Source organism: Ipomoea nil, unplaced genomic scaffold (genome assembly GCF_001879475.1).
Source record: "Ipomoea nil cultivar Tokyo-kokei standard unplaced genomic scaffold, Asagao_1.1 scaffold1407, whole genome shotgun sequence".
In the NCBI taxonomy this organism is placed as follows: domain Eukaryota; kingdom Viridiplantae; phylum Streptophyta; class Magnoliopsida; order Solanales; family Convolvulaceae; genus Ipomoea; species Ipomoea nil.
The window spans coordinates 3,790,412-3,814,334 of NW_017617835.1; the positions used below are offsets into that span (position 1 = coordinate 3,790,412).

General features: G+C 34.6%; 1 protein-coding gene across 1 annotated transcript; it reads right to left on the minus strand.

Moving 5' to 3' along the window:
* Positions 1-1,199: 1,199 nt before the first annotated feature.
* On the minus strand, positions 1,200-3,053 carry LOC109186171 (GRF1-interacting factor 1-like). The gene is made up of 4 exons (XM_019336096.1): positions 2,590-3,053; positions 2,195-2,271; positions 1,955-2,039; positions 1,200-1,842 (listed from the first exon to the last, which is right to left on the minus strand). The coding sequence occupies exons 1-4, from the start codon at positions 2,668-2,670 to the stop codon at positions 1,453-1,455; spliced, it is 633 nt and encodes a 210-aa protein (XP_019191641.1). The 5' UTR covers positions 2,671-3,053; the 3' UTR covers positions 1,200-1,452.
* Positions 3,054-23,923: the final 20,870 nt, after the last annotated feature.

The following is a 23,923-nucleotide window of genomic DNA, read 5'->3' on the forward strand; positions in this document are numbered from 1 at the left end:
ATATTCAAGCTCGATCACCATCCCAGCCAGCCAGCAGTCTTCTTGCATTATATTATATGTAAAGATAAATCGCCATTATATTAACTGCAAGATTTCAGGCCGCTGATAGAATGGGGAGCAGGGAAGATAATGAAAGCACAGGCAAGATTAAGAAGAGCGGCAAAGTTGCAGTGAAGGTGAAGTATATATCAGATCCTGTAACTGTGAACGCCAAGGATGCGTCGGAGTTCAGAGCAATAGTTCAGGAGCTCACCGGGAAACCAATCACGGCCGGCATGGCGATGCCAAACTGGCGCCGGACGGCGTTTCCGGCGGTAGTTCACGTGCCAAAACGAGCTAGCCGCGCTTTTACTGATTCAAAGGCAAGCTTACATAGTATATATATTGTAATAAGTCCGAGGAGCTGAGCATTCAGGTTAGAATTATTTGTTGTATGCTTAATTATATTTTAATCATTAATATTATGCTTTAGAATTCCAATATGATATGATATAATACCCACCTTGATCCAAACAAAAAGATTTCTTTATAAATAAAGTACCATTTAATTTCACCTCCCAATCATGTGCCAAAATATAGTGGGGCCATTAGCTCAAATTAGGTGTGGTAGAGTGATAGGTGGGTATACCACCATATGAATTGGTCTAGTCAAACCACAAATTATAAACACATATATATGAGCACGAATGCAAGATCTAGTGCCTCTAGTGTTTCTTGTGCAATCATGCAATTTTACATCACTATATATAAAAATGTACCATCACATGTTTAAAAATACACTTAAGTGTGTTGCATTTACAAATGCACCACTCAATTTGTAAAATGCATCACACCGCCCGTATATTTCTGAACACAATAGTGATACAAAATTACACGACCGCATAGAAAACAGTAGCCACATATGTATGGTGCAAACGGCATGCACAACACTAAGTGCACTTCATAAAATATTAATCAGGGCACTCAAAATTTGTCATAATTATCATATTATCACTATGTTCTTGTTTAAAAGCTAATAATTTTTCCATATCAAAGGCTATTATGAGTTATAAACTTTCTCCAAGTATTAGCTCTCAAGTGAGTACCGAATTATGTAAGGATAAAATCATACCAACCATACATAATTGTATCGAGTACGATTGGTACGATGCCATTCAACATGTTTGTGATGACCCATTAGATTGCCCTAAATTCTTGGGTGAAAGAGCAAATCAAAATGACTTGAAATTTACATGATGATCATTGCCATAAAGATGAGAGACTAATTTGAAGATAAAAATAAACCCTAATTTGGTCAAAACACATAACAAGTTTTTGTAAAGGGCACCTAAATTGAGTCACATACATTGATACATAGTACCAGCAAGGACAGTCCATAAACCTGCAACGTAACTTTGTTCATCCCTCTTAAGCTACTTTCTGCAAACTAAAACATTCCTATCTCTCATTACCTCAGTTCCCATCGTCGGCCGCTTTTAAGTACAGCGTCTCGCCGCCGTCGGCGCCGGAGCCGGTGCGGGCATCCATGGACAGGGACCCGCCCAGTTCCTGCTTGCTCCCACCGCCGCCCAATCCGCGGCCGAAGTCGGCAAAGCTCCCGGCATTGTGCGCCTCGCTCTGTAGTATGTGGAGGCCGCTGCCGCCGCCGCCGCCGGAGCTCATCCCAATCTGGCCGTGCAGGGCGGCGGCCTGCTGTTGATACGCAGACAGCGGCTGCTGTTGTCCGTACAGCTGCATAGGCGAGCGCGCGGCCATGAGAGACTGCGTTGAGATCTGCTGCGCCGCCGCCTGTTGGTGCGGCAGGTAGTGCGCTCCCGTCTGCATGATTCCGCTTGAAGTGAACTGCCGCCCCGCAGAAAAGTAATATTATTAACAGAAAATGGAAATCATAGAAATACCCATAGCTCAGAAAGGAAGAAGAAACAAGCTAAGCTAAGATATGAACACTGTCTACCTGAGAATGCATGCTGGGAGGTTGTGGCTGCGAATCAGCAATGGCGGCCAGATACATCAGGTTACGCTGAAGCCTGGCTTGGTTCCTATCACAAATTGTAAAATTAACACTCTTATCATCATGTTTTTAGGTTTAAGAAAACCATGAAAACAAGTAGCTATTAAATGATTGCAGAGACATATGATCACACCACCTTTCTGGGCAGGAAAACAAATAAACTAAAGAATTCAAAGAACATACTCAGCACACTCGTTCAGTTTCCCAGAGTTCTGGCTCTCAACAATCTTCAGAATCAGTGATTTGTTCTCATCCAGATACTGAACACAAAAAACACAACATATGAAGTTAAGTTCAAAATAATAAAGAAACAAAACTGGGGAGACCCAATACTGAGAAAGATGAAAAGAAGAAGCTATTGGAGCTAGCTAGCCAGTTATGAGCAAGCTGCCAATAACAAGAACCAGCCAAACACAGATAAAACCAGAATAATAAGTATATATATGATGATGAAAACAACACAACAGGAAACACTACTGCATATATAACAGAAAAAAGATCAGAGAATCATATCACAAGCTAGGGAGATAGATTGAAAGAGGGTTTTGGGAAGAAATTGAATTGAAAGAAGATCAGACCTGTTGAATATGGTCAGTGGTGACGGTGGTGGGATAGTAAGCTGCCATCATGGGCTGCATCTGCATCAGGTGCTGCTGCATAAACCCTCCTCTTTATACCAACCCCTTTCTCTCTCTATATGTATAGGATGTGAATAAAATATGTGAGAGGGTGAGAGAGAAGGTAGGGGGAGAAATGGACCATGTATTGTGGGAACAAGACTGGAGTTTGAATAGTGACAGTGGAAATGGACAGTGAAGCAACAGGGGGGGTTGTGTACTGGGAACTGGGAAGAAGTACTGCTCCTCAGTTTTAAGCTACTGATGGATAATACATACACATCAGTGGTTCTTTTCTTTGTGGGAATTTTATTTCTTCTCTTTCTTTGTTGCAAGCTTGTGAGAGAGAGAGAGAGAGAGAAGGGAAATTAATGGAGAGAATCTTGAAGGGCCGTATAGCCTCGAGGGCGGTAAAGGGGTGTTTTACCTGCCGCTTTGGGCTCTGAACCATTCTTTTTAATCCCCCTTTCTGAACCGGAATATAGTATTCTATCCCTAACTACTCACCCGTGGCCCACCTCCCTTTTTTTTCTTTTTTTTTCTTAAAAAGACACCGTGTAAGTGAAATGTAATTTTTGTATACGAATTTAATTCTTAGAACATTTTCAATAATGAGTTCTTTTGTGATTTTTTTTTGTAAGTGTGATTAAGAAATAGAAGATGATAATAAATATAAAAAACATTTTATATATATATATATAAATGATGATTTCAAATAAATAAATAAATAAAAGAACGTCATTAATGTTGGGCGCCATTGTGGCCTTCTTGCGTGCAACGCAAGATTGGTTTTAGAATGCAATGAGTCCAACTTTTTGAAAAAATCTCAATTTAACAAGAGGAATTTGGCTATTCTCTCTCTTCAGTATCTTTCTTTCATGTCAACATTTTTTCTTAAAAATCGCGAACAATCCCCATAATGAGATGCTCGTAATAATACTTTTTTAATCAAACTCGATTTACAATATCTTATTATGGGGTGTTTCATTAAAACGGTGTAATTAACGCGAAATGAATTGTAATATCGTAGAAAAAAATAATATTAGAATAAAATAAGAATTCAAATTAGATTAATATGTGAATAAAATAAGAATCTCACAAGAGATTTGCTCATTTGAGCATAATCCACCCACTGTCAATATCTAATTTCAAACATTAATCTCATCTCCAAATACGATTTAGTGAACTACTAAACTAAACTCATCTACAACTTGAGACAACATAATATTTGATAATGATTAACAGTCAAAAGTAATTAGACTTGGTTTATTTATAAAATGTAGACAAATGTGAGATTGACCCACAAGTCCTCAATTAGGAGATTAGTATAAGAGCATCTACATTAGAGGAGAAATGGGGGAGAATCACTACTTTTGACGTCAAAACGCCATAGTGGCAGAGAGAGAGAATCAGGAGAGAGAAGGGGTGGAGAGCATCTGCAAAGGTTTGGATATTAGTCTGCCCAAGAAAAATGAATTAATGATGAAAGAGAGAGAACCAATAGAGAAAATGAATTACTCAAACATGCTTATTATATATATATATATATATATAAAATCATTTTGAATTTTTTTTTCCTCTCCTCCCACATTATTCTCTTTCCTAATCACTTTTACATTCTTCCCACTAATATTCCCACTTATAAGGATCTCCTAAATACTCTGTGGAGTTGTGGAGTGAGAGACCTTTTAACGGTTGATATTAAAATTTTATGAGAAGAAGTTGTAGATGAATTAGAACTTGAATTCAAATTTAAAAACCAAAAAAAAAAAAAAAAAATTTGAATGAGAATTCTTAAAATAGAATTACAGTGGATCCAAGCAAAAACAGCAGAGAATCCAACATATTTAACAATATCAAGGAATAATCAATAATCTAGGGGGGTTAATTAATATGTGAGATTAATATTAATATATAATATGATCAGATTTCCTTCTTTTTTTTTACTACCATTTTCACTTTGGTAGGATTCTCATCTTTTTGGGAGCTTGGACTTTGGGTCTGACATGGATAGGTGGTGGCAGTGAGAAGAGGGCAGCTGCCCCTTTCTCTCTCTCTCTCTCTCTCTAAAAACACCATTGTAGATCACGTGACGGATGATGATAAAGAACGTAAATTTACTGTTCACGACACGCTTATCCATGAAGACGACAGACAACATTGTCCACGTTGGAATTCGGGCTCCGACCGTGATTGGTCAGTTACTAAGGTGATGACGTCACCCACTGGGATTCTTTTATATATATGAGAACGCTTTCCCACGCGCTTTCGGCTTCCCCACCGCCCCTCCGGTCATCTTGTGGTTTCGCTGGATTGCTTCTCGGGGGGAGTCGGTGCGGTGTCCCACGCGCCGATGATTTGTCTTGGGATTTCCGTCTCTGCTTCGCGGAGACCGAGACCTGAGTGTAAGGCCCCGTTTGAAAGGTGTCAAAAAATATTGGTTGGAATTCGAAATATATTCCCATCGTATATTTATATATTTGTACAATTGTGCCCAATTTTCTATTTTCTTTTTATTGTGACAATAGATTTTTTTTTTTAATATTATTGACTGTATTAGAATATAGTATCTGTTTACCAATTAGAATGTTTATAATATTTTATTTGAAAGAATTACAGCTATATCGTTTAAGTGCAAAGACATTAGCTTTTCTTCACTGTTTAAACTTGAATAAATTCTACTCTTATATACTCTGTAATAACTTATAAATTACAAGTATTTAAGGACATTCATAATAGCGGAGATATTTTGTGATTTTTGTAAGTGTGATTAGAAAAAATAATAAAGCATAGGAGAGAAAAAAAAAAGAAAAGACAATATAAAAGTCATTGTCAGACGCGTGCATTGGGTTCAGCCGTGCACGAAACAAGCACAGCTTCCTTTCGTTTTTGTTTTTTTTCTCTCTCCACGTGGAGCCCACACATAACGCTACCTTGCAGTAACACCACATTTTTCTCTCTCATCCATCTCAGCTAGCACAATTTCAAAAACCACCAATTAACCCGTGATATGGATGCTCTAATATAGACTAATGAAGAATTTTCTATGTTCTTGATCTAACAATTTAAAGGTAGAAAAATGTATAATATAATCTTAGTTAACTAAATAGTTAAAAAAAAAAAAAAAAGTTAATTTTACGGGAGGTCCGTTGTCTTTGGTGACAATTTTAATTTAAGTCTCCGGACACTTTTGGTCCTGCCAATATTGACTCCACGAAGAGTAGCTTCAATCCACTCAACACCAAAACACCAAATTTCTCCACTAAATGTCACATCAAAGTGAATATTATCAGCATATTCTCATACCAAATTTTATTCATTTCCAACTCATTTACACCAAAACACCATATTTCTATACTAAAATAATTTAATTTCTCAACTATTAGTTCGAATTTAATTAGTTTAATATAATTTAGTTAAAACTTAATTAGTTTAATATAAAATATAACTTGTGATGTAAATAATAATTTTTTATAACATTAATTATTTAAAAACCTAATTTAACAATATTTTTGAAAATTTAGTTTATTCCATACTAATTATAGCATAAAACATCTAGTACATTCAATTATGTTTGATGTATTTGAAATTTTAATCAATATATATTCAATATTAGTCTTATTTATATCGTCTCAATGAAATATTTAAAATGTTATAATTTACATTTAATAATGTAAACTTTAAATATAAATATTTAACAACATATAAAATACATATAAAATAAATAAAGGATACATTTAGAGTTATAAAAAGAACCAGGAAAAAATGGTCTATTCCTCCCCAACTCACATTTGGCGTTGATGAACAGTGTCGCACCATATATGGCGCGGCACTCTTCATCAACGCCAAATAATATGGCGTTTTGTAGCAAATATGCTGCCCCTTTGAGGGTTGAAAATTGGTGGGATGGTGTTTTGCAACTACTTTTTGCAATTTTACCGGTATCTTGGAGATACTTTAAGGCTCGAACTCACAACTTTCACAACTTCTCATATGGAAGAGCAACTTAATGTCACTAGATCACAAGATCCTTGACTTATACCAAACAACATAATTAAAATTCAAAATAATTTTATTATTGCATATCAAACAAAGAAATTTGAGTTATTATTTGATTCTCACCTTATTCTCTGTCCATGAGATTACAATCGCAAAACAGAATACGTCACACACTAATAAAGACTACTATTCTAAAAGATCTTGATTAATCGAAAGATCTTTGTAATAGGATGATGTTGGGCCATAGTGTTTATGGCCTTGGCAACTTGACTTATTTTCCATCTTAGATCCAACCTCAACCACTTCTCATATTAAATTGGTTAGACCAACATATCCCCAAACTTACACATAAAAAATTTCTTAACATAACTCAGGGTGTGTTTGGTTGGTGGGTTTTGCCCATAGGAATGGGTATGAAAATGATTGTTGTTGTTTGGTTGATAGGTTTTTAGAACACTACTATGAGTTTCGAATACCCCATCAATTGAAAAACTCATACCCAAATACAATAAGGGTTTCATTCCCTTATTCATTTTCAAGCACTACTATTAGTAACCATTCTCATTCCACCCTACTACCAACTCCTATGTGCGAACCAAACACACCCTCATATATAAAAGATTCAAACAAACCAAAACCAATTAGACAACTTTTCCACAATCAAATTGCACCTTTCCAAAAATCATATAAACTGTTCATTTAACCAGCTTGATTGGCATGAGTGACCGTGCACTCTCATCCTTTAAGAGAGGTCGAGAGTTCAAACTCTCTCTTGTATAGAAAAACCAATTTAGCGAGCACTTTACTCTTTAATTGAGCCGATCCAATGCAAATAAAGATTAATCTGAATATGGTACGTGCTTAAAAGTCTCTCCTACTATTCATTTAACACACTCAATCATGTAAGTGGAGGACCTACCCTTGTTTGGCAATTGAGAAGGGAGCAGCTGCTAGCTATGTATGTGGGCACACACACATAACCAATCTTCATAACAATTTGATTCGCACGGACGACATGGTCTTACGTTCAGATGTAAATCAAACAAACGTCCTGCATCTACACTGTACCCCGTACGTTTATTACCAATTAATCACTGTTCATATTAATGAATGAAAATTGTTGTTTTCCTAATTTTCCTTGTTCATTTTTTTTGGGTGATGAATGAGTATGTAGTCACTATCTGAGATTGAGTAAAGCTTATTATGTGTGGGGTAACGGTACTTGGAAGAGCTCGTGCGATAGGTTCAACTGAAAAGTTGTTAGTAAGAATTGAACTCGTGACTTTCATATATAATACGTATGTTTTACCAAATCAGACAATTCTTTACATATAAATTATTAAAAATGAACCCTCAAACAACGTGTTTACCTATTAATTAAGTCTTAAAAATAGTTATATTTATTTTCATTCGTTTTTTTTTTTGGTAGCAGGAAGGGCCGAAGGCCCAAGAGAGAGTTAAGCTACTCTTCTTGTCGCAACGCTGTTCGCGTTACGAACCATCAATGAGTGGAGGTCATCCGGAGCATGAGCTAGAACAGTAGTCCCCCACGGTGCGTTTTGTCCCAGGTTGGCAAGGAAGTCATCACATTGGTTCCCTTCTCGAAGCACATGAGAGAGCTCAAACACGGGGAAGTGTTGCATGAGAGTTCTGCAATCTGCCACCAGAGTGTCTGTTTCTTGGGATGAGCCAACATTCTTGTTAAGCACTTGGGTAATAGCCAGAGAATCCACTTCTGCCACAAGGTTGGTCACGCCGAAATCTTTAACCAGACATAGCCCTTGATGAAGGCCCCAGAGCTCGGCAACAAAACTATTCGTGTAGCCGATTTTTGTAGTGAAGCCAGCCAACCAGTTCCCTAAATGATCCCGCAAGATCCCGGCCTCCGGCACTTGGGAGGCCATTCGAGGATTTCATTCGTTGCTCATTAATCAATTGACTTATTGTTAATAAAGTATATTAACATAATATATATATATATATATATATATATATATATATATATATATATGGATTCACAATTTTATTCATGGAAGATTAAAAAAAGAATAAAAACTTTGACTTACTATTTTCTTTGGATGGATCAAACCATGTCACGTAAGCAAAGAGTAAAAAATAGAATAGAAATTATAAGTACATATAGAGATGTAGTAGTACTCATACCAATATTACATAGTAATTTTTGTAGGCCATTGTAACATTACTCTAAGGGGGCGTTTAGTTTAGGTTGTATAAGATAACCAAGATTATATTTGCTTGGTAATGTAAGATTTACATGTTTGTTTCATGTTATGTAATTTTCTCAGAGAATGTTAGATAACCTCCACATTAAGTTTTTAGCTATTGAAAGGGAATGTGAGATACCCTCCAATTTCTTAGGTAATCTCACATTCCCTTGTCTTATTACTAATGTTGGACTTTGTATTTTTTAATTAATTTATCTTATTACCGTTGTCTTATTTACATATCTTAGTTTTAAACCAAACACAGAATCTAACATTCTCAGTAATCTAACAATCCCAGCAATCTAACATTCCCTAAGGTAATCTAACATTCCGTGAACCAAACGTCCCCTAAGATTTGGGGTAATTAACCCATGGTAAATGTACTTTGAAAATGTAAAACTTTTGCCATAAGTCCTGATTTTATTAGAGAATTAAAAAAAAAAAAAAAACACTTTAACTATACAAAGTTTTTTTTTTTTTTTTTTTTTTTTTTTGAATGCATTACTAATTAGAAAAAAAATGGAGAAACAAACTTCAAAAATGTTTTACTTGTATAATTTTTCAACTTTAAATTACAGAATGTATAACGGAAAAGTAAAGACACAGAGAATTTATAAAAAAAAAAAAAAAACAAAAACAAAAACAAAAAAAAAATTGAGGAGACGCAAATTAATGCTAGTACACTGATGAAGTACTTTCTCACTTATTTCCTTTCAATATCTAACACTTCTGTGGCAACCAAAAAAAATATATATCTAACACTTTTACAGATTTTTTTTATATTTTATTTTTGAAAAAAAAAATTATTTTTATTTGATTTATAGTTAAATCTAATACTCCGTATAATATAATTACCTTCTTCACTTTAACTATTTTGGAATATATAATTTTAAAAATATTTCAACTTTGCTCGTTTAAATTAAATACACATGTATATATACACGTAGAGTCGTATGGGCAAATTATTGTATAGATCATAACAAAAAATACATTTTTAATATACTAAAAGTATATTATTCGTGTATTGATATACAATTATACTTTGCTTGAATACAATGTACATTTTTAATATACTAAAAAGGGAAAATGACACTTTTTCCCCCTAAGTTATATACATATAGCACTTTTCCCCCTTGAATTATTCAAGTGGCTGTTTTTCCCCCTAAAATGTTATATGGACATATTTACCCTTAAAATAAATATTTCATTTATTTTTTTCTCTAACAAATTATGATCACAAGTTGGTTCAAACCAAACAGACACTATATAAATCAAACCGAAATATTCTAATTACAATTTAAAATCGAAACTCGATATTTAGATTTTATTAAAATCGTGAACCGGGACGGCCGGTTCATGGTCCAAACTGAAAAAAATAAAATACATTTATTGTTGAATTTAGACTATTTTAAAATAAAAAATTAAAATTTTAAAAATAAAGACGGTTCAAAATCGCTAACCGGATCTAGAACCGCCGGTTCACGGTTCAGGATCCAGTTTTTTCGATTCATAATTTTAATGAATTGAAATTAAAATATTGGGTTCTGGATCTGAATCATAACCGGAAACTTTTAATTCGATTGCTATAGTGTCTGGTTCAATTCGAATCGAACCGTGGTCATCCCTATGTATACGCAATAATTTATTGAAAAGGAAAAATAAATAAAATGTTTATTTTAAGGGTAGAAATGTCAATAAAATATATTAGGGGGGAAAACCGCCACTTTTAAAATAATTGATGGGGCTAATGTGCTTACATGAATAATTCAAGGGGAAAAAGTGCTATAAGTATATAACTCAGGGGGGAAAAGTGTCATTTTCCCTACTAAAAATATATTATTTGATACTAAATGTACACTATTTGATAGTATAATCTACATAATTGTGTGGACCATAATGATTAACACGTATAACTGTGCGTATTATTTATTTATACATTTATTGATATGTAAAAAAAAACACATGTAGTTGTGTTTCAATTTTTCTTGTGGTGTAGTCAATCAAAATTTTCAAAGGGTATAAGAAAATGTTAACAAACTCATTAACGGAATGATTAAAGCATCATTTTGTTAACAATTTTGGTGTTTGGTTGGATGTAATTTAGTTGTAATTGAATTGTAATTCAATGAAGGCTTTAATTATAGTGTTTGGTTGGAGGGAATTGCAATTCCCTCCTTTTGTTGAATTGCAATTCATGGGGTAACCCCATAAATTGCAATTCAATGCTTTTGAGAAAGGAAAATGTGTAAGAAATGACAAAAATACTCTTGTTGCTTGTTATTATTATTATTATTACACAAGGGCATTTTAGTCTTTATATCACTTTTTCCTTCTCATCTCCAATAATTATATTCTTCCCTACCAAACAATGTAATTTGAATTCCTACATCATTCCTACCTTATTTTTTTTCCACTGAATTACAATTCATTTCCTTCTAAATTCCTTCCTTCCAACCAAACACCCCGTAAAAGTAGTGATATTTATGATATACGAATTGCCTTTGGTCTTTATAGTACCATTTACCCACTTTGTACAGTTTGATGGATTTTTACTGTTGAGCGGAGATTACTAAAGGGTCAAGTCTAGCAAAGTATCAACTGATGACTTGAAAATTATTAGGTAGAGGAAACAACTAAATCCATTCCAGCACTTCCAAAAATGTAGCGATATATAAAGAAATAAAGTTGTGTCTTTGTTGTGACTCTGTAAGTTAGAATATTTAGCTTAGTGATAAACATTTGATTCTAACAAGTGAACGCAGATCTGAGACACTGTTGTACACCAATTTCCCTCATTAAAAAAAAAAAAAAAAAAAAAAAAGGTGGTGGAGAGGGGGCTGGAGGGCATGGTAGGTTTTACCCTGTGTGTGTGGGTGCAAGTAAAATAAAAGATGGGAACAGTGTAAAGCAGTTGCAGAAATGATATGATGTATCAGTTGGTCAGATCAGACCACCATTCATTCAATCCAAACATCTTCCTTCTTGACTTCTTCTTCTTCTAGCACCAACTCGATAATCCAAGAACATATATAGCTAGCTAGGAGCTAGGGGCATGACACATTGACATGCATACAGTGATAGATACATATATATATATATATATATGGTGGCTGGGGAGATAATGGGAAAATACTATGTGTACTTTCACACATAAAATATTGATGTAGACACTGGTATTAAGACTCACATGAAAAAAATAGTTTATCAGAACTCTCGTCATATCAAAAAGTAAAATTGAAAGAGTAAGATTTAGAAGTACATGTAATAAAGATAATGTATTGACATTACCCTTTGGGCTACTACCTACCCACCCAGCTAGCTAGCTATCACTTCTGTAAAGCTAAGGAACCCTAGCTAGCTGGAGTTTGGATTCCATATATGCACTTTCTTTCAATTCATATATATTCGAATCAAATCATGATATATGGAGGAGATTATCAAGAAATATATGTATATGTCAACAAAATATATAAAAGTGGGTGCCCCATATTCCTATCCTATAATCCTATATTAGCTTCTGATCTGATGCTCCCAGCTTTCGTAGCATGAATGCTGGTTGGGGTGCATGCTTTACGTCTCCCCCCCTTTCCTTCTTTTCTTTCTGGTGTTTATGCTTTGGTTCCTTTTCAGTTCCCATCTGTCTTTTCAGCTTTCCAATCCCCTTATTAGCTTTCCATTTTATCACCATTTTCATTATGCATTATTCACCTTTTGCTTAGTTTCTCATCATATATATTAATCAACATGTTGCATATATATAATCAGGTGCAATTGACTTTAACATGCGAACTTACGAATTTATGACAGATTGCACCACAATTACTATATGATTGCACCGCATCTGGATATATTGCATCTCAAGGTCCTTCAAGCATGTTTGGGAGCTATAACGGTGCAATCAAATAGTAGTTGTTGTGCAATTCTTCATAAGTTGGCAGATTCACTGATTAAGGTTGGTTCTCGCCCACTATATATATAAAGGGTCAGGTTCTTGTGTGAACCGTGCTTTCCGTGCGAACACTACTGGAAATTATGAAATTTCCGACCACCTGAAAGTGATCTTAAATCAAGTAAAAAACCTTGTTCCGACCACTTTTGATATCCGGAAAAACCTTTGTTGCTATTTCCGACCACTTTTAGGTATCAACTTGATTTAAGATCACTTTCAGGTGGTCGGAAATTTCATAATTTCCACTAGTGGAACGTACGGTCATACATCATTATGTTGGCATCAAATGCACCATAAAGTGTGAAAATACACCATTATGTGTGGTGCATTTTTCTTGGTGTGGGGTGCATTTTGTGACATTTTATTCTAGTGCATTTTTAAACACTGTATGGTGCATTTATGCCTATCTAATTATGCAATCCGTACTGACTCCACGTGAAGCCTTATGAGATAATGGATTTAAATTATTCATTATTTTATAGCTAGATAATCAACATATCATAAGTAGAATAGGACGATGAGTTGATGTGTGATTATGAAAAAAAATAGTGGTGGGTTTTGAGGCGAATATGAAAGGTGCAAATAGCTTCAAATTGAAACTTTGAAGGCTACCAAGAAGTATGTAGGGAAGTGTTGGGGCACTACCTACCTTGAACTCACACACTATTACTCAAAGATAGACATTCAAAAGAAACTTATGCTCTCAATGATTCTTAATATGCATTTTGGAAAATGAGGCAAACATGAATTTATAATATTAAGTTTAGATTTTTTGACCACACAATTAGGAGAAAAACAATCTCAACTAACCAACAAGTGTATATATGGTTGAGAAAAAAAAATATTACTGATAAACTAGAAGATGCTACCATGAGAAATTAAGAGCACTCACATTAGTACTTTTTTTAGTGAGTTTTTTTCTAAGGCGGGAGAGAGAGAGAAGATTGAGTATGTTGCGGTGATTACTAAGGAAGGTTTTTGTGAGGTCTGCAAGGATGGAAAAAAAAAAAAAAAAAAAAGAATTCTATTGGTGCATGTTTTGCACATTATGTGTGCGTACACCACATGTACTAGTTAGGCACATAAATAATAACTGACACCATTTTTTTGTCTTTTATCTTTTATCTTTCTTTTATTTGACACAAAAAATTAACTATTGTGATTGCGCTAAGAGTGAACATCTTTCATTAATTATATATATATATATATATATATATATATATATATATATATATATATATATACCCTTTTCCAGCTTCCATGGTCAATCATGGCAAGAGTGGGTTCAAACATGGGCTTGACCCTCATAGAACCGAGTGCCAACTAAATTCAAAGGAAAAAAAAAAAAAAAGAGAGGAAGAAGAAGAAAATGAAATGACAGCTAAGCTAAGGGAAATTGATTTTTGGTAAGGAAAAAAAAAAAAGAGAGGAAGAAGAAGAAAATGAAATGACAGCTAAGCTAAGGGAAATTGATTTTTGGTGAAGGAAGGGCAATTGGTACAGTAATCCCTAATCGTGGCCTCAGACAGGGTGATCCAATGTCACCATATCTCTTCATTCTCATCCTTGAATCTCTCCACCTTTTGATCCAAAAATCCCAGACTTCCGGGCTGCTCCATGGCATATCCATAGCCCGAAGAGCCCCAACTATAACAAATCTCTTTTTTGCAGATGACTGTTATATATTTTGCAAAGCTACTCCATCTGAAGCCGCAGCTCTCAAAAACATCCTTGAAACCTTCACCTCTGCCTCTGGCCAATCTGTGAACTACACAAAATCTACCCTTTCCTTCAGCAGAAACACATGTACCAACTCCAAGACTGCCTTTTGCAATATTATGGGCATTAGAGAGGGCAATCTGAATGGAAGCTATCTTGGCCTACCCTCTATCATTGGTCGTAACAAACGTGAAATTTTGGGTTTCATTAAAGATAAGGTTGTTGGCAGAATCAAGAGTTGGACACATAAATTCCTATCTAGAGCCGGTAAAGAAATTCTTCTTAAAAATGTTATCCAAGCCATACCAACTTTTGCAATGAGTGTTTTCCTCCTTCCTATCGAAATGGGTAAGGACATTGAAAGAACCATGAATAGCTTTTGGTGGGGATGTACTGGTGACAGAAACAAAGGAATTCGTTGGAAAAGTTGGGAGAGATTGAGTATACCTAAGAAATGGGGAGGTATGGGCTTTAAACGTATTAGGGAATTCAACATTGCCATGTTAGGAAAACAAGCTTGGAGACTTGTTCAACAACCTAACTCCTTGTTATCCAGAGTTTATAGAGAAAAGTATTATCCCAACTCATCTTTCTTTGATGCTCAACTTGGAAGCAATCCCTCTTTCATATGGCGTAGCATTCTTGAAGCCCAACACACTCTTAAGATGGGCTGTCGATGGAGGATAGGAGATGGCAACTCTGTCAATATTTGGACCGACCCTTGGCTTCCCAATTCTGAGTTCCCATTCATCCAAACATCTATGCCGGATCATCCTCTTGTTACATCTGTGGCTTCCCTGATTAATGCAGTTGATCACTCGTGGAATGCCACCCTTATTGGCTCAACTTTCAGTCAAGTTGACAGAGATTTGATCTTGTCTATTCCGCTACCGAATTCTCCTACCAATGACAAGATTATTTGGATGCATGATGAGAAAGGAAAATTTACTGTTCGGAGTTGTTACAAACATATATTGGGTAATATGGATCATCTTCAACCCCCTTTCTGGACAAGAGCTTGGAAACTTAATCTCCCACCAAAAATAAAATCCTTTCTATGGCAGCTATGCTCCTCCTCCTTACCCACTTGTGATAATCTGAGGTCTAGGCATGTCCAAATTCCAGATTCTTGTCAAATATGTAACGTTGTAGGAGAGACTGATTTCCACCTCTTTGTTATCTGTCCACTTGCACGTAACTGTTGGGATATCTTGGGAGGTGTTGATTATCATTCTGACAACACTTTTTTTGATTGGCTGGAGCGTATCTTCTCCTCTAAATCTGATGCTGATATATGCTTAATTATCTCTATCTGTTGGAAATTATGGGAGGCCAGAAATGAAAAGCTCTGGAACCACACTATTCTCAATGCATCTTTTATTTGCCTATCAGTCAAAAACTTCATTTTTGAATGGCCTAAAGTAAATGCTTATACTGTTTCTAATACCAGGAGTACAGATTCTCTTACTTCTTGGACCAGACCTCCTCATGGAATGCTTAAGCTCAATGTTGATGCTGCCCTTGACTCCGCTAACAAAAGGATGGGTTTTGGATTCATTCTTCGTGATCACACAGGCGCACTTGTTGCAGCTAGAAGGCTCCCCTGGTTCTCTCTACACAAGCCGAATGAAGCCGAAGCTATTGCTGTTCGGGAAGCGTTGAAGTGGATCAGAGGCACCAATATTGATAATGTGCTGCTTGAAACAGATTGCCTACAAGTTGTTAATTCCATCTCTGTCTCTCATGCTTTCAATTCCTCCTTTGATCTTTTAGTTAATGATGTTAGATCTATAGCCGCAGTTTTTAGTAACTTAGGCTTTTTGTTTGCTAAACGGTCCGCGAACAGGGTTGCCCATACACTAGCTCGGGAAGCCTTGTCTATGCCTGACTGTTCTGATTGTTCGTTTGTTCCCTTTCCTTCCATTGCTCCGTTTTTGAGCATGGATCTTGCTTAATATATATTTCCTTGTCTATTTCAAAAAAAAAAAAAAATACATATTACATAGTGATAGTAGCAGTAGATGACAAAAAAAAAGAAAAGGTTCACATGTGGTTGGTAAGTAGGGCAGTTTCCATTTTGGTGAATAATAGGCATGGCATTTTCCCCCCTCTGCTCCCCTGTAAACTGCAATTATATATGTACTCTACCCCTCTTTGTCTTTTATACTTTCCCATGTGACTTTGCTAAACATTCTCACTTCTTCATGCATCTCTCTCATCTGCACTCTTCTTGTTTGTGGTGTTCATTGCTCTGGCTTCCACACATTAAAGATGGCCTTCCCAGTTCCTACTCCCCATGCATTTTCAGTTCACCACAAATGGGGTGGAAAATAGCTGCAAATTTGCACTTTTTTGGGAACTTATACTCATTGAATCATCATGGGGAAACTATGGGCTTTTAATTTGCTCTCTTGCTAGCCCAAGATTGAGCCTACATGATGAGGAATTTACCATCCAATTTGGGCTTGCTTACTATACTAGCTCTTTTTGACCCAATTGCAATTTGTTGGCAAATTATGCTGTGGAACCGTCTGCAAGGTGGACATGGTTCCAAAACTATTCATAATTGTGAATATAAAGTTCAAAAATAATGATCATAGAGTTCTATAATTATGAACATAGCGTTTTATAATTATAAACATAAAGTTCTGTATTTGTGAATATGAAGTTCAAAAATGAGTAAATTTTCAATTTTGGTCCGTAACTATATAGGTCTTGTTAATTGCAGTCCACAACTTGTGAAAGTGTTAATTTAGTATATTGATTATGCAAATTTTATCAATTTTGGTCACTCCTGCCAAATTGTCAGTCAAATTCCACTGAAAAAAACTTAATTCATCAATTAGTGTTTAATCTGAGGGGCAAATTTGTCTTTCGAATTGTGGTCTGAATTAAGCAAATTCAATTTTTAACCTGGTTTTTCTGGCGAAATATGACCGGTAATTTGGCCAGAGTGACTAAAATTGATAAAAATTGCATAGTCAAGATACTAAATTAACACTTTTGAAAGTCGTAGACTGCAATTAACAGAACCCCTATAGTCACAGGATCAAAATTGAAATTTACTCTTCAAAAATTATGAATATAGAGTTCTGTAATTGTGAATATAGAGTTCAATAACTGTGAATATGAAGTTCACGGCATAACAATCCCCCTTGCAAGGTGGACCAATTCCACAGCATAACAATCTCCCAAATTGCGGAACGGTCTCGTATTGGATCCGCAAGGTAGACACGGGTCCATTGCATAACTGTCATAAATCCCGAGACTGAGCTTAGGTTAGCACTAATCAAGACCGGTTCAAGATAACGTGGGCATTGGGCCTATCCTGGATGGGCTGGTCCTGGGCTAAACCCAATATTTTTAAATTTATTTTTATATAAAATATTTATAAATTGTTTCTTTTCTTTTTTTTTTTTGAAATGAAATTTAAACTATTGGATTTCAGGATTAGTTCCATCTTAAACCAACTCGTGGCCATCTATAAAGGCCATGACAAATTCACAATGGCCAAACAAACTGCCAAAGGCTAATCCAAAATTTTTTTTAAAAAAATGTTTAATAAAATAATTTAATTTTCTTTAAACAAGATATTGTATTTGAACTTTGTACATGAAAATAATAAAACAATGAAACAATAATGTTGTGTAATTCTATACAAATGAAAATGAAAATTTCTAGAGATCGAGGGAATCTGATCTGCAGCATGTAACTAAAGAATTGAAGCTAATGATTTTGAGAAGTATGGGCAAGCATCATATTTTGATCGGTAATTTTGGGTTTTTGGTGGCGGCCAACGCCGGCCGCTCTGGCTTCCGACCCTCCAGGGTGCAACGGCCGCGCCTAGCTCCGGGAATGCGCGTGCAGGGATTAGCACCGGACGACGGCAAACGGCCCCTCGGAAGGGATTGAACCAGCATATTATGATGCTTCTTCATCCATACATCTTCTCTTTTTAATACCCTCATCGCGCAGGCGCCCTGCAGATTATTACCGCAATTCATCACAACAAATACGGCCAACAACAACCACACCGCCGCCGCCGTAGATCTGCCAGCCACCATTTTTTTGTTCAGAACTCCGGTAGATATTTCAACAACAAATGAAATGAATTAAGGAGATATTGTTTCTTGTGAGTCTTTCTGGGTGTTTTAATTTCTTCAGAAAATGAAGGGGAATATGATTATGAGTTATGTTGACTAGTATATTTATATACAGTTATACACACGTAGTATATGAAAGCCCGCGGTGTTTTTGACCAATTAATACGGGGTTTAATTTGAACTTGCGTATAACGCAAGGAATTGACGATGTGGAAAAAGTCTTCGCAGGACTTTCCCGGCAACTTGGGTGTCAAGACTCCATAGATCCTACATATTTTTCATTTTCTCCTTTGAATCAAACTTTAAATCTCGTAATTAATAAATATAAACTATTCAACTAACTTAATTTTGAGTAGAACTGTGAAAACGGGCCAATTCGGTCCATACAGGAGGCGTCCAATAACAGACCAACCCATTTTTACACGAGTTTAGATTTTTCTAACTCAACCCGTGGTTAAGCGGGTTGACGGTCTAAACAAGCCAACTCGTATAACTCGTACCTCTACACGTCTTATACAAGTCAGGTTGAAAACGGATCGATCCATCTAATATACGGGATAAACGGGTTTAACCCAACGGATTGAGCCCGTTTTGACATATCTAGTTTTGGGTTGTTTTGGTTCCAACCTAAATTCCTTGTAATACATAATTTTTTTTTTTCTAATGAAATCTTAGTGTCATGCTTTAATGAGGGGTGTTTTGATCAAAATTTTCAATTTTTTTGAAAGATTATATTTTGTGTTTAACATATAATAATACAACCTAAGACATATGGGAACTGTCATAATCTAGCAGTAGTAGTTTGCAAACAAAAGTCACATTCAACTTAGGTAAAGTGTACAGCAGTATCCATATATCATGCTTGTATACATCATATCGAGTTAGTTTTTTGACCCATTATATCAATCTTTTTGATCCAGTCAAGAGACTTGCTTCAACATCACTACGCAAATAATATTACTACACAATAACAACTGAATATTTGAAGTATAATTCTTGTACCATAAAATGATTTACTTCAATTCTTAAATGTGATTTATAAACAATTACTGAAGTGAAATTTGCTATGTACATATACTCGAATAATAGTTACAAGTTTTCTCGTGATTAAGAAAAATTACTGCATAATAACTATATTTATTATATTATTGTTATAGGAATAACCGGATAAGGGTCAAATAAGCCCTCTAACTATACTCAAATGTGCAATTAAGCACTTCAACTTCAATAAATGACTATTTTCTTCCCGAAAATGACATCACGGCCTTCTTCCACATTTAAAAGAAGCTAGGTCGCCGCTACCTTCTTCCAGATATGGAAGAAGGCTGGCGTGACCTTCTTCCAATTCTGGAAGAAAGCTCCTAGTGCCTTCTTCCATGTGTTGGAAGAAAGCTCCTGGTGCAATGGCCTTCTTCCATGTTCGGAAGAAAGTCAGCGTGACCTTCTTCTTGGAAGAAAGTTGTGACGTTATTTTTGAAAAGAAGATCATCATTTTGTAAGTTTAAGTTTTAATTGAAACTTTTGAAATTGAAGGGTTTAATTGCACATTTAAATATAATTGGAGCGCTTATTCGACTCTTACCTTTATATTATTATACTATATTTTATAAATTATAAACATGTGTAGAGCAAGTCATACTGGGTCTGACTTAGCTGGCAAATCGTGTATGACTCAGCTTTCACACGCTTAAACATAAACACCACAAACTTTCTAACATTTTAAGCTTTTGGGACGTGTGGGTTAAAATCACGTGTCACCACTTGGTTTAATTAATAGCAAAGATGCTTTTATTTTCAAAAAAAAAGAAAAAAAAAAAAGAAGCATAAATGATTTAAACTTGATGAATAGAGCAACAAATTTCGAGAAAACTGTTCATATTATATATATATATATATATATATATAGAGTTGGGTCCTATTTTTTTTAATTATAAAATAAAAATCAAATAGTCCCGTCCTTCTATTTGCCACAAATTATATCGTGGATCAAAATCTACGTTACGCATTGTGAATTATGGTTCAAATTATGCACACACAGTTAATATATTATGTATTATATTTTTAACTAACATATTATGTACATTATAACTAAATATAGTTAGATAATTTATTAACTAAATGTACATAATAATTGCATGTGCATAATTTGTTAATTGAAAATACATAATATGTTAACGGTTTATATATAATCTAGATCGGAGTTCACAACTTTAATCATTATTGCAAATCATGGTTCACACAACTGTATTAACTATAAATAAAAAATACATATTTGTGTACATAAGATATATTCATTGAAAGTACATTATTTTATATACTATCAAATAATTTACATTCAGTACACAAATAATATACTTTTAATATATAAAAAATATTTTTTTTTTATGATCCACATAATAATTTGCCGCACAAGTCCATAGTATTTATGATAGACCCTTGTGGCCTTGTCCACTATATATCAATAGTTATGCTGTGCAACCGAATGCACCATGCATGGTGCATACGATGCAAAACGGCGTTGTTTTGATTAAAAACGCGCGTCTCACTTTAAAAAAAAAATTCAATTTTGATTCTCGGCAATATCATTATTGTGGATATATAGTTATGAATTTCTGGATATATAGTTCTGAATTTATGGATATTTAGTTCATTCATTGTGGATATTTAGTTCAATCATTGTGGATATTTAGTTCATTCATTGTAGATGTTTACTTCATTAATTCACTGTGTATATATAGTTATGAATTTCTGGATATATAGTTATAAATTTATGGATATTTAGTTCATTCATTGTGGATATTTAGTTAATTCATTCACTGTGGATATATAGTTATGAATTTATGGATATATAAAAATGCTATTACCAGGAATCGAACCTGATTTTTTTTTTTTTTAAGTGGGACGCACATTTTTTAACCAAAATAATGTTGTTTTTGCATCCTTATGCATCAGCATAATTTATATTTATACAATGATGATTAATAAATAACAAATGTCTACTTGCTGTGAAAATGAATTCGGACCATTAATTTGATTTCAGTTATTGGATCAATTTCACATAGTCAAGGTGCAGGATTCTTGAGACCGGCCCAAGAAATTAGCCCATTATTCTTGTGAAGTTTAAGCTTTATTTTGAATGAAATTTCCCGATTTAACAAAATAATGAAATGTAAACCTAACACTTTACACTTGGATGTTAAACATATTACTGTACCATTTATTTTAGTCGGCCAACTATGAATAACATAGACTAGTTTACTTTCTTATGATCATTTGTCGGTTAGGTCATAAAATCGAATTCACCGTACCCAAAACGCACATTTGGATAGCAGCAACGAACTTTAATTTTCGATCTGTAGAGGCGTAGATAAAAGAAGGTTAAGTTATATTAGTGGAATCACATGCATGCATATCTTTGAACGTATACACATATATGATGTTTGGTGAGCTGAACATCCTTAATTGACTGCCTGAAAATATAGGTTTACAGTACAGTGACACCAAACAATAAAACTATTTTTGACCAATGAAATTGAAAGCAGTGCGTTAGTTCTACCTCTTTTTGCTTCTAACCAAACACGTACTATAATCATTCATGTCACAAGATCCCATTGCCAAACTATCCGGCTGGCAATTAAGACAACTCCGAGCTCAGTTCACAATTATACAGTTTAATAGTTTAACCTCATCAACTCCACTGATTTTCGATTAAACTATATTTAATTTATTCATGTAATTTGAGAAATCATGCTATCAAAAGATTAAAATATATTAGTGATCAAATCTTATTTAATACATTTATAGATATTATTATTGTAATCAAGCTTATGAGTTTATGTTCATTTTTTTTAGTGATTACTATTTATATATAGGATGGTATAATTAAAGTTGCATTTGCATTTGGAAGCATGGGATTGAAAATTGTACAATTCAAATGAAATATTGTGTTTGACGGTGATAGTTGTACTTATGGTCATATCAAGTAATGAATTGAGAAATGATGAGTTGATTTAATAATAATATTGTACAAGTTCACATACATGTTTGAAATTACTTAGCCAGCTTGCCTTTTTCAACCAACAATTAATTAAAGTAGTTGGCATTCTTCCCTTCCATATTTATAATTTTGAACCTTAGACTTAAAAAACTCTTCATTGCTCATATTCATTGTTCCCAAAATGTTGAATTTCCAATTCTAAGGGGCCCTACGCCCGATCTGACATAACATATGGAAGGACGTAAATCATGGTAACTCAGTTGAAGAGGCTAAACCTTTGCTTACTGCGCACAAGAAACCCCTCACTTTGAGAGGTTACTCCCACACTGTTGCTGGTGAGACTCAATTCCGGATCCTTTTTTCCCAAACTAGCTTCACTCTTGTGACCAACTGAGATGTCTATGCGGACTTCATTGCATTACCGTAATTGTTAGTAAAATAAAGTTTATGAATTTATTTTAGATTAATTGATTAATTGAGTTTGAGACACATTTATGTTGTTCATGTATGAGGTTTTCTTCTTTGGTACTTTATGGTTTCTCAACTGTTTTTGTTGGTGCTAGTTGCTCGAGCGGAGTGACATTGATGACGCTGCGCTGCATGCATGGGTAGACCCCCACACCACCATTCACATGTATGTTGCATGCAAAAATGACCCTACGGATAATATAATAATGTTGCATTATATTATATTCCTTTTGCAAATTTGTATTTTAATCACTCCGTATTTTTTTTTAATATAAGAGAACTATGAGTACTTCATAAATATAAAGAGTAAAGTATTAGTAACCACAACGAGTTTAGTCAATTATTCAAAGTATAAGGAGATCATATTCAAATAAGTTTAGTGTCACAATAAGATAAAGGTGAGCATAAAGAGAATTAAAGGATAAATGAATAATTAATGATAAGAGATTAACTAAGTGTATTACCTTCTCACTTTCTTCTATGACTAAAGGTTTTTGTGATTAATTCAAAAGAAATACTATACATACAAAAAATACACTTAAATTAGAGCAACAAAATAATGATTTTTGCTGACATTTTGAGTAGGATCGGAGGAAGAAAGAGAGGATAGAATGAAGAGGAGAAAGGGTACGTACGAGTGTTGCATTGCAAAGAGGTTACGTTGCTGAATTTCTTGTGAGTTCAACAAAATTAAAAGAGACAAGTTGGTGCGCGTCTCATACACCATGATACGTTTAATTTTTCTTTTTTTCACACACACACATTAACAGTTGAGGTTGCTAGTATAATTTCTATAGTCTTGTCTTAATCTTAGAGGATCAAAGGAGCATTTTAT